The 12,745-nt window shown below is 39.0% G+C and overlaps 1 protein-coding gene across 3 annotated transcripts in view; it reads left to right on the top strand.

Moving 5' to 3' along the window:
• Positions 1 to 12,745, top strand: part of CCDC18 (coiled-coil domain containing 18) — a 110,103-nt gene that overhangs the window by 55,150 nt on the left and 42,208 nt on the right. For all 3 annotated transcript variants that reach the window (XM_077452901.1, XM_077452899.1, XM_077452900.1), the window contains 4 exons: positions 7,355 to 7,465; positions 8,891 to 9,022; positions 10,362 to 10,496; positions 12,037 to 12,114. In XM_077452901.1, the coding sequence (XP_077309027.1) occupies positions 7,355 to 7,465; positions 8,891 to 9,022; positions 10,362 to 10,496; positions 12,037 to 12,114 (456 nt within the window). The remainder of the gene's footprint in view (positions 1 to 7,354; positions 7,466 to 8,890; positions 9,023 to 10,361; positions 10,497 to 12,036; positions 12,115 to 12,745) is intronic.

Raw genomic sequence — 12,745 nt, 5'->3', positions numbered from 1 at the left:
CTATATTGGTGGTTGTTATCCAGCAAAAGGGGAAATCTTTTCCACCTGTATCCTGGAAAGTGTTAACAGATGCCAGCCTTCTAGGGCAGGAAGCAGCCCGGGAAGAAGCTTTTGTCCAGGGGAGATGGTCCAGGTTAGAGGACCTTGCCTATCAACATTTTAGAAAATTCGGGCAGTACGTCTGGCCCTATAATCTGGGACGGTCAGACTACGGGACTGTCCTGTCAGGATTCAGTCCAACAAGGCCACAGGGGCATGAGAAGTCGTGCAGCCCAAAAAGAGGTGAATAATGTTCTAGCTTGGGCAGAACCCAACATTCCTTACCTATCGGCAACTTTCATTCCAATAGAGAGTTGGCAGACGGACTACTTGAGTCGCCAACAATTATTTCCAGGAGAATGGTCTCTTCGCCCCAACATCTTCCTAGAGGTATATCGGAGATGAGGTGTTCCGGATATGGACCTATTTGCATCCAGATCCAACAACAAAGTCAACAACTTTGTGTTGGGGAACAAGGGATCCGCTAACGGGTGGAAACGCATTAGTCCTCCCAGGGGATCCATTTTTTACTGATCTATGCGTTTCGCCGTAAGATCAAGCAGGAACGAAAGGAGGTGATTCTGGTGGCCCCAGAAGATCTTGATTTGCCACGATCATAAGGATGGCAGTAGGAGTCCTTTGCACTCTGTCATTATAGCCAGACCTTCTCGCACAAGGTCCGGTATTTCATCCTACCTTTATGGACAAAAAATTTAACAGGTTTTGACTGTTGAATCCCACTTTATAAAGGATTGTGGGTGATCTCCTTTAGATCCAAAGACATGCAGGTAGGTTAATTGGCTTCTGTCCAAAATTGGCCCCAGTATATGAATGGGGACCTTGGATTGTGGGCTCCTTGAGGTCAGGGACCGACATGAGTGTGCAATGTACAGGGATAGGAACAATTGTAGATACTCACTCAGGTTGAACTGGATGGACTGGTGTCTTTATTCAACCTAACTAACTATGAAACTATAGTGTCTACTTTGATTAATGCCAGGAATCCGGCTTCCAGAATCATTTACTATAGAGTCTGGAAGGCATATGTTTCTTGGTGTAGATCCAATGGTTGACACCTCCAGAAAGTATGTCATAGGCAGGATCCTTGATTTCCTGCAAATAAGATCTGAAATGAAGTTGGCCTTGACTTCCATCAAGGGCCAGATCCAGGCCTTGTCAGTGTTTCCTTTCAATGGCCTCTTGCTTCCCAATCTTGGTGCGTAGCTTATTCAGGGAGTAATACAGATTAATCCCCCTATCAAGGCACCTCTAATCCTTGGGATTTGAATTTGGTCTTATTGGCTTGCTGAATAAGCCGTTTGAGCCTTTACGAGAAATTCCCTTGGTCCTTTTTGACAAGAAAGATAATCTTTCTGATTGCCATTTCTTCTGCTAGAAGAGTATCAGAACTAGCAGCTCTGTCTTGTAAAGAGCCACATTTGATGATGCATAAGGATGAGGTGGTTTTTTGTCCTCATCCTAAATTCCAACCAAAAGTGGTAACAGGTTTTCATTTAAACCAAGGTATTATTCCTCCTTTTTTCTCCCAAAAGCCTCAATCTAGGGAAGAGAAGGCACTACATTCCCTTGATGTAGTAAGAGCGATCAGAATCTATTTAAAGGCGACCTCTCAGGTTCGCAAAACACATGTTTTGTTTGTACTGCCAGAGGGTCTAAAATGTGGTCAGGTAGCGTCAAAATCCACTATTTTCCAAATGGATTTGTCAAATGATTGTTCAAGCGTCAGCTTAAAGAAGAAAATTCTTCCTTCTCATGTTAGAGCACACTCATCCAGGGCGATTAGTGCCTCTTGGGTGGTGCATCATCAGGCCTCTATGGCTAAGATCTGTAAGGCCGCTACTGGGTCTTCGATTCATACCAAATCAATATTAACCACATGCCGACCGGGCCATAGCCGAAAGGCGGCTACAGCGCGGTCGGCTTATTTTGGGTGGATGTCCGTGGGACGTCCTCCCAGAATCTTACTCCTGCGCTCACCTGGGAACATCCGTGATCACGGCATCATTGTAAATGACAGGGCGATCACTTGTAAACAAACCGGCGTCATGTCATGACGCCGGTTCCTCCCTCCCCTCTCTGTACCGATCGGTACAGTGCAAGGGGAGAGTCAGAGAGATGGCTGCAGCGCAATGGGCTGGATGTGAAGTGCCCACAGCACTGCCTAGTGCAAATAATCTGCCAATACTCTGCCAACACTCTGCAACACTGTGCAATTCTCTGCCAATATTCTGCAACACTGTGCAATACTCTGCCGATACTTTGCAATACTCTGCAACACTGCAATACTCTGCCAATACTCTGCAACACCGCAATAATCTGCCAATACTCTGCAATAAATTTTAAAAGAAACAAAGAATTTTAATTTTTTTTTTACTGAATTTTCAGTCTTTTTTGATAGGGCAAAAAAGAAAAAAAACAGCGGTGATTAAGTACCGCCAAAAGAAAGCTCTATTTGTGAGAAAAAAGGACAAAAATTTCATTTGGGTACAGTGTTGCATGACTGAGTAATTGTCATTCAAAGTGTGAGAGCACCGAAAGCTGAAAATTGGTCTGGTTAGGAAGGGGGTTTAAGTGCCCAGTGGTTAAAGGTCATGAGGGTATTGCCTTTGGGCGCAGTATACTGCAGGCTGCAGTATGAGTCCTCTGGCCTCCTGTTTTTGTTGTGTCTCCCTCCCTTCAGTTGCCATTGTTATGGGACATCCCACATAGTAAGTACTATGGCTCTGTGTCTGTGTACAGAGGTCCCTCCCTCCCTTCTTTGTATACACTTGTATTGCTTGGCTACAAAACTGGGGACTCCCAGTAGGGGGGGGGCTTATATAGGGAGTACACTTCTTGCCTTAGGGCGTGCCAGTGTCCATCACCTATCAGTGGCCCTATAACCCACATAGTAAGTACTATGGCTCTGTGTCCCCTGATGTACATCAAAGAAAATTATTTTACAGGTAAACTGATTTAAAAATCCTGTTTTTGCAAAGTTAAAGATGGTTCATATCAATAGGAGTAGGCTAGAGATAATTAAAATCACAATGTGGAAATGAATATACTGTTTGATTTTACAAGTATTCTATATACATAAAAATAGATAGAATATCTCTCTTAGGCTGACTGCAGGAGGATTGGCAAAAAATAGGGGAAAGTCGAACCATCTAACCATTTTTCTTTACAAGCCCTTCTACCTCACTGCTTCATCTGGATTTTACATTTACAGCTATCTGAATTGTCCTTTCACCTGCCTAGTTTCAAATGTAATGCGTAGGTCCTGGTGGATTGGACCTGTAGGACTAGCCTAGAAGCAACCTTTAGGCACTGGGCTACATGTAATACACTGTCCAGACTCTGTTCTGGTAATGAATAAGCTAGGGGTTACTTTCCAGTTCCAGAACCATTGGCATTGCCTCTGCACTTGCCCTGTCTCTCAAGACCAATCATTCTTAGCACTGGGAGCTACTTATTTGTTTGTAAAGGGGAAGACCTTCGCGCTACTAAGTGGAAGAAAAAATAGGGTATATAGATACCTCTAAAAATATATCAATAAAAGAAAATAAACACTGGTAAATAATAACAAAGTGCACGTGCAAAAAAAAAAAATGCAGCAAGACGAGATAGTGAACACAAACTACCAAATAACGTGAAATACAAAATGAAGTCCTGCGCAAAAAATGCCAAAATAATTCAGTCCAGAAATAGCTAAGTGCAAAAAGCCATGTGAAAAAAAAAAATATATATATAAATATTCAATAGTGTAACAAAATAGTCCATATATTTATAAACGCCAATGATGAGAACTGGATGGACAAACGGTGATAAACAATCCCAGGGGAAAGGGCTCACAGAACTCTCACCTTAAGAAAGGAAATTCAGGCTCATCACAAATTCTGCAAATTTCTCACTTCATTCCTCATATTCAGTAATCAGAAGGATCCTTTTACTGTGCCAGATAGAAGATCATTTCTATATCCAGCCACTAGAGGGCCATAATAGCTCATGTATAATAATGATGACCCAAACGTGATGATTCGTGATGGATAGCTCAAAAAAAGAAGAGGAGGGGGAAGAGAGAAACAGAGGAGGCTCCAATGGTGTAGTATATAGCGAATCAAATAATTTATTGGTAAAATGGTAAAATCGGACTCTCACATTATATAAGAACAAACAAAGCAAGAGAAGTTAAAATGGTGGCATGGCGTCTTCCGCCAGTCCTACTGTACTTCCGGTACGTCCTACGGCCACTCCCTACGTGTTATGTCATACCACGTGACTTCTTCATGAAGAAGTCACGTGGTATGACATAACTCGTAGGGAGTGGCCGTAGGACGTACCGGAAGTACAGTAGGACTGGCGGAAGACGCCATGCCACCATTTTAACTTCTCTTGCTTTGTTTGTTCTTATATAATGTGAGAGTCCGATTTTACCATTTTACCAATAAATTGATTATTTGATTCGCTATATACTACACCATTGGAGCCTCCTCTGTTTCTCTCTTCCCCCTCCTCCTTTTTTTGAGCTATCCATCACGAATCATCACGTTTGGGTCATCATTATTATACATGAGCTATTATGGCCCTCTAGTGGCTGGATATAGAAATGATCTTCTATCTGGCACAGTAAAAGGATCCTTCTGATAACTGAATATGAGGAATGAAGTGAGAAATTTGCAGAATTTGTGATGAGCCTGAATTTCCTTTCTTAACCACTACAATACAGGGCACTTTCTCCCCCTTCCTTCCCAGCCCAATTTTCAGCTTTCATCGCTCTAGCGCTTTCAGTGACAATTGCGTGGTCATGCTACACTGTACCTAAATGAAATTTTTATCATTTTGTTCGCACAAATAGAGCTTTATTTTGGTGGTATTTATTCACGACTCCATTTTTTATTTTTTGCGATATAAGCGCAAAAAATGCGGAAATTTGGAAAAAAAACAATATTTTCTTTTTTCTATTTTAAAAGAAATCCAATAAAATCAAATTTTGCCATAAATTTAAGCCAAAATGTATTCTGCTACATGTTTTTGGTAAAAAAAATTCCGTTAAGTGTATAATAATTGGTTTGTGTGATCACGGACATATGTACGCAAATGATCATGTACATATGTGTGCAGATAATCATTGGGACATGTGATTTTAGTGGGACATATGTGGGGGACATGTTTTTATTATTAGAGACATGTGTATTTATTATTTGGGGACATGTATGTTTTGGGGACATGTGTGGGGACATTGTGTTTATACTGTGTGGTGTGTTTACACTGTGTAGTGATTTGTGTTTACACTAGACTGGTGATCAGTGAGTAAAAAGCTGTAAAAAACAGCTCATACTCACTGATCATCAGCCGGCTGCAGCGATCTGCTCTCCTCTCCTCAGCGATGACTTCTGTGTGAGGAGAGGAGGAGCCGATTGCCTAGCAACCGGCTGTTTGTTTACATCACATGACGGCCGTGATTGGACACGGCCGTCATGTGATCAGGAGGGCCAATCACAGAGCCCTCCTGCGGATCTGAGATGCGGCGTGTCTGGGTGACACGGGCGCATCGGGATCGCGCCGCTGCGCGGGCGGGCACGCGCGCGCGATCCCGCTCCTTCTGATGGACGTTCCTGAACGTCCTATCAGAAGTAGACGGCTCCCACCCGGCCGTATATGTGCATTGGCCGGGTGGGAAGTGGTTAAGGTGAGAGTTCTGTGAGCTCTTTCCCCTGGGATTGTTTATCACCGTTTGTCCATCCAGTTCTCATCATTGGTGTTTATGAATATATGGACTATTTTGTTACACTATTGAATATTTATATATATATATTTTTTTCACACGGCTTTTTGCACTTAACTATTTCTGGACTGAATTATTTTGTCATTTTTTTGCGCAGGACTTCATTTTGTATTTTACTTATTTGTTTGCACCCTTTGAACTTCCAGCTCTCTGCAGATTTACCACAGAAGTGATTAACACTGGGGACTGAAAGTCATCTGTTTGGTAGTAGTATAAAAAATACTCAAGCGCGGATATAAATAAACCTAGTATCTGAAAAAATAGCTGCACCAATGATAATGATCCCTCACTAATCAAAGTAAAATAAATATGAATATTAGTGCGCTAAAAAAACTAGGATGATTAAACAATAATTTAAACACAATATTGTGTCTTCACTTTACATGAATTTACGGGATATACCCTTTTCTTATATCCATTAAAAAGTGCTCTCGTGCAAAACATACAAATAAAAATAGATATATAAAAATAGATATATAAAGTGCCAAAAAAATTCCTTAGATACACTTTCAACAAAAATACACACTTAATGAGAAAAAAAGATGTACACTAAAAATAAAAAAAATAAAAAAACAAAAAAAAATCCCATATTGTGTGGTGTGTGGACTTCATACAATCAATGATAAGGTTTTCACGTATATAGATGCAACCACCGTAATCTCAATCAATAAAGTGCAAAAGATTCACCTATTATATGGACTTCATACCATCAATAATAAAGTGATCACGTGCATAAACATAACAAAGATATCTCAAATATATAAAGTGCACTTGTGTATAAGAAATAACAAATATATCAAATATATAAAGTGCACTTGTGCATAAAAAGTGTCAAAAAACAATCAGTAGCAATGATACTCCAAAACAGCCTATTTCAAAACAGACTAATGGTGCAACAAGTTCATTTCTTTCAGAACGCCACTATTCTCTATACCAAGTTAATTTCATTCAAAACACCACTATTCCCAGCAGACAGCTTCTATTACTTCTGTTGTACTTAGTATTATTCGTTTGCTTTTTAGTGTATGTTTCCCTTCACTTCGTATCCAATTTTTTCTACCAATCATGCAAGAAAAACACACAAAGAGCACCGATCGTGTGATACTGCAAGTACACCTTATTTGCTGCTGCTCATAGCGCTTCTACTCACAAAACCAGATGATGTATGCACGTCTAAATCGAGCATCAGGTTCACACTCCTCCTTACAGCCTTCCCGTGCAATCGAAAGGCTTCACGTCACTTTTGGCTGTGCGTGGGACATCAAAAAAATTTCTTAGAATTTCGATTTGGACCGAAATGAATTGCACGTGTCTATTTTATATGCAATTTGGATGGAACACATCAAATGTATTCTTGGGGTGAACCTTTTTTTAAGCTCCCAAAAAATTTTCCTTGTTTTTATACAGAATTAAGGACAAACATAGTATACATTTTCCCAGCAATATTTTAATTGTGTGTTTAGAAGTTTGAATATTTTTTTTGTTTTCACAATATAATTGCCATTCTCTCTTTAAATATGTTTGCAGATGACAAAGAAATCACAGAAGATTGCCTCTCTGCAAAAACTGTTGGAAGAAAGGTCTCAGGCTTACTCGGCTGCTGTAGCTAGGAATGCAGAGCTGGAGGATGAACTGATGGTAATTTTATTACAGAATGCATTTTGACATTTTATCTCTAGTAGAAAATAGTGATTTCGTTCTCTAAGAAAATATAAAAAAAAAGGATGCATTGGAGAATGGTAAGGTAAAGACCAACTGAAGTGACAGAAAAAGATATTTAGTCAATGTGGTAATAATGTCCAGGTTAAAAGACTTTCCAATTAAAGCAGTTGTGCAGTGTATTGAAATATGACTGCATAGTCCAACAAGGACTGTGGCATTCAATAATTTAACAAACCCGACACAGCCTCTCTCTTTCTCAACACTACAAGCCTATGTGTGGACATGTGATGAAGTATATGGATTCTATTTAACTGTGCCAATATAAAACACTGTAGCTGGATGAGCAGGAAACACCTTCCTGCTCCTGGGGAAAAAAGTGTTTTATAAAGGCATTTTCAGGTTTAAAAACAAAACAAAACAAACTGCTAAAAACTATAACACGCAGTGGTTAAAGTGGATGTAAACCTCAAAATATTTTTTTCAATTAAGACTCATATCTGTTACAGCAGAGGATGCCATTTCATCAGTGCCCAGTTTTGCCACAAAGAGTTAATCCAGCTCTGAGTAATCCTCTTATCTTTCTTCAGTAAGATAAAAAATGACACACAGAAAAATAGGTGTCTGTTCCTTCCCCCTTGCTATGAGTGACAGGTGATTTTCTTATCTCATACAGGAATGTTAGAGAGGCATTCTGTGTACTTCACACCCCCCCCCCCTCCTTTCTTCTCTAGCTCTTCCAGGATTGGCTGCTACAAACCTCAGCATGAATGGGCATGCTGAAGTCACGTGTTGACATTCCTGGGTTTTGACTAGATGTTATTGATCATAATCTATGAGACCAGCAGAACTTCAGTGTAAGAAATATTGATGCCTGGCCAAGGGGAGTGTGGGCGTGGAGTCTACTGATATCACGACTCCACCCACCAAGCCTTAGACAACAGACCACGGAGTATTGCAGGGCACTACATTGGCAAAAAATAGTGCTGGTGTAATTTTAGGTTTGTTTTAGTTTGTTGGCAGCCCATTCACATGAATAAGCTGCCCTAACGCAATGCATGTTAATGTACATCATTACATGCATGTATTAATGCACTGCATTGGAAGGCTGGGGGGGGGGGGGGGGGTGACAGATACCAGTAAGCTGCAAATTGTTAAAATTGAGTTGTTTTGTGTGTTTGTTTTTTTTTTTTTTTTTCCTACAGTATGGAAAACAATTTTGTAACTACTACAAATCACTGCTACAAAATCATGTGACATGGTCCTCATATTATGATGTTGCTTGTGTTTTGATTGATCGGAAAACTAGCATCTCAAGAACAATGATTGTACATGCTGTTAGCTGGGTTGCAGTTTGTTTGTCTTTAACATTATCAGTATTTCACAAAAACATTTTCTTTTCAGGAATTTAAAGCTCAGATAGCTCACTTGGAAGAAAACATTAGCAAGGAACATCGAGAAGTTCTCCTGGCATTTGAAAAGTCTAAAACTATCCATCAAGAACAACAGAGTGAACTCTTAAAGCAAATAGAGCATGTAAGATGAATTTTTACTTTGTAACCAAGGCTTATTTGATAAAGCAAGTCCCATGAAGAATACATTGACAATATTTCCTAACTTCATTTAAGTAGATACTGCTTCATAAAGGTCACCTTCCTGATGTGGCTTAACTTATCTTTAGTAGCTCTTGTGTGCATGTTTCTCAGAACCCCCTAAATTAGCATTCACCATTTAAAAATATTTAAAAATATATATAATTTTTTCTTTACAACTAGAAGTGCCTGTTTGCCATTTGGTTTTATATATGATCTATTGTTTGACATAACTCTTAACAATCATAGTGAGTTTACTATTACCTGCAGGAGTCCCCCTGGTATATGTATATTACTGGTTGGGACTCTATGATGGATACAAGATAACACAGAGCTACAAACTCCATTTTTCATCTAAAATACAAAAAAAAATCCCTAAAAATATTTTTGATTTGGGTAAGGAAAGGTCAGAAAATTCAATTTCAAGTCCTGCTGCTTTTAGTGTTGATTTTAGGGAATTTCCAGAAAATCTGTGATCCTGTTTATATATAACTTCTGTCTTTGAGTATTCCCCTTCTGCAACATCCAGAACAAACTGCTAGAATTAAAATGTAACTGTTCTTTTATTTTGCTGGCCCTTCTGTTGACCTGGTAGGAATAGCTGTCTTTCACAACCCTCTTCCCTGTCCTCCTTGTGAAAAATGTTTTTTTTATGAGGGCAGCATTTAAAGTGTGTCAGACCCAATTTATCACCTGCAATAATCCTAAACTGGAATTATCCACATTGTAAATTTGAAGGGAGAACAGGGAAATGTCAATTTTATTTTGAAAGTGCATCTACCCTAAGCTGATCTAAAGTCTAGATAAAGCTGTATATATTTCCTGAAGTCTTGATATTGGTCTCCCAATTTCCCTTGCTCCGTAATACTCTGACAAGGAGTGCGAGGAGCACAACTGGGAGCCTGTCAGTCATCTATGGTGAGTAGAGGAGAGAGTGTGTTGGGTGACCCTATTGGTGTGAGTATTGTCAGCAGGTGTGGGGTGTGTTTTTCTGTTTGGCATGGGTGTCTTGATCGTGCTACACAGAATTAAAAATGTTTGTTAAACACAGCACCTCACAATTATCTCTATTTCTGTATATGACTATGTGTGTTCATTCCAGCAATATATTTTAGAAAAAGTACCAGCCCAGTGGTATATCCAGCGTGTGTGTGTGTGTGTGTGTGTGTGTGTGTGGTGTCTCATCTGTGCAGTATTGGATAGCAATAGGTTTAACAATGCCCACAGTTTTATATGGGCCTGATCTATTATTTATTTCTTTGCTTATTCGTTATATCTTGCAGCTCCAGTGTCAGCAGGAGATGAAGAATCTTCAAATAGCAGAACAAAACTATACTAATAAAGTCTTACAAGAAGACACTGTAGCAAAGCAGCAGCAGATAATATCTCTAGAATGCCTACTAGCGGAAACCAGAAAGGTATTGTATTATATTATGTTATTTTTACCCTATCTTGACCTAAAATACATGTGATGCAGTTTAAAGTGATTTAAATTTAGCAAAAATTGTATGCATGGGGAGTTTTGCCTACATGGCTGGAATTGAATTTGCCTTTATGTGTACAACTGGTCAGCCTGTTGTGTTAAATCTGTGACCAGACTAGTCAGAAATGAACTATATGCCCCAGATTAATCTATATGCTGTCAGACGTGTTACATGTAGAGTGATGTAATTCTGAGATGGGGACACAGCATAAGATAACTGTCAGGAGGCTTGAGTTCCAGCTAAAACATTCTTAAAGTTATACTAAACACTCACTGTTTAATTTACACTGTACCTTCTATTTCTGTATATGGATGATGGCACTGTTATTATTTTAATAAAAAAAGAAAAATCTGAATATCTTTTTTTCCTAATTGATATACCGCTGTCATATGACCCAGATTTTTCCCAGCCTATCTTATGTTTGGGAAACATAAGCATATGGAGTGTATAATCCTCTGCTGCTGGTCACATGTTTGAAAAATAAAAAACACAGCCTTTGGAATACAGAGTAAAAATAAATTATTTATATCAATAAACTGTTTTAAATTTAAATCATACAAATAAATATTTGAAACCAAATCTTTATTATTTTTTGGCAATAGCATGGTGTGGGCGGATTTCTGTCAGTCACAGGCTATTTCACGCCCCTTCAGCCTGTGTCATAGAATAAGAGGTGAAGCCTCCATCAATTTAGTTGGTTAGTGGACATGAAGGAGGGAGGGAGTAGGCTCTCATTTACCACTGTGTATATGCCCACATGTGTGACTCTATAGTCACATGAGCTGCTCCAATGTGATTGGGAGGAAATGCTCCGCATTTATTATCACTGAAATCTGAGCATGTGCAGAGCTGCCAACACTCCTCTGCAAAATCCCTAGCTGAATTGGAGACATGAACAGAGGGGGGAGCTAGGGAGCAGCAGGAATCAACCTTTTTTTTTTGCAGAATACAGAAAACAAATCTCATAGTGACTGCAAGAGTATGAACAGCATGTAATACAGCACTTCTTGATAGTTGTGTTTTTTTTTATTTTATTTTTTTGTGATGTGGGTTTAGTGACAGTTTAATTTAGCTTTATGATCCTTAAAGGATCATTTAGGTGGATTGAATGGTTTTTAACATTTCCATTTTCAGAGTTATTAGTCTGTCATCTGTCCAGAATGGATCATTTTTATTCTGCATTTTAGTATGATTTGGTATAACTGACTGAAGTAGTATATGGGAACCCTAACTGTAGTTGCCAGCATTGGCAAACTTTTATATAGTGAAAAAAAGTTGACCAATGGGTAAAACATGCATCTGTTGACAAGGTTATCCCTATGATAGCAGGAATTTCATTGGGAAATTATCCTGCTTTGACTTGGAACTAAGCTCTGCCCTTGAAACTAAACCATACCTCCATTTAGCAGTTCATTTCGGGTTATTATTCTCTTTGTCTGTTATTCCTCCTAATAAAAATGTTCTTTGTACAAAGGAACTGGATCATCAAAGAAAAGACACAGCAGATGCAATTAAAGTGCTTGAGAACCAAGTAGAGGAAGAAACGATAAAGGTGAGCTACTGAACGCAGTGTCATGTACATTCAAAAGGAAATTGGGACTTTAGATGAAGCAGTTGAAATGCGGATGTAAGAGTAAAAAATATTTTATTCATAACAAATATAGTGGAAAAAAGATTTCCTATATGTACATACACATATAATTGGCACACGGTATAGGCATGATGAATAAAAAAGTATATACAAATGAACACATAATCATGATGAATACACAATAATCAGAGTAAAAATATATAAAGCAGTGATATGGTCTGCAAGTGCCAAAGGTAGCATGCCCGGTAACTGTATCTATAGTTGCATGGTATATATAGGTATAATTGTACTAAAATAATATTGAGGACATTATCGAGGCGTAATTGGTATAGCTGTAGCATCAAATATATTTTGACGCGTTTCATGGATGTTTCTCCACTCAACAGGAGCAGATGCGACAGATTCCTGTGAAATATACACATATAGTAAACCACACTCTGTATAGAGGGGAATAGAAAAAAGAAAAATAGTACTTAACATAGTTGACCAAACACACTTGCCAACCCTGGCATTTAGTGTGTCACATGGTAAATGCCACGGAGTGACTTGGAGGCACAAACCCCAGCGCGGGAGCTGGGGCAGAGTGATATGT

This window comes from Lithobates pipiens, unplaced genomic scaffold (genome assembly GCF_037356315.1).
Source record: "Lithobates pipiens isolate NorthernLeopardFrog02 unplaced genomic scaffold, aLitPip1_a1.2 Scaffold_23, whole genome shotgun sequence".
Lineage (NCBI taxonomy): Eukaryota > Metazoa > Chordata > Amphibia > Anura > Ranidae > Lithobates > Lithobates pipiens.
Note: the sequence above shows the minus strand (reverse complement) of the source record. Positions and strands in the feature narration are given on the sequence as shown.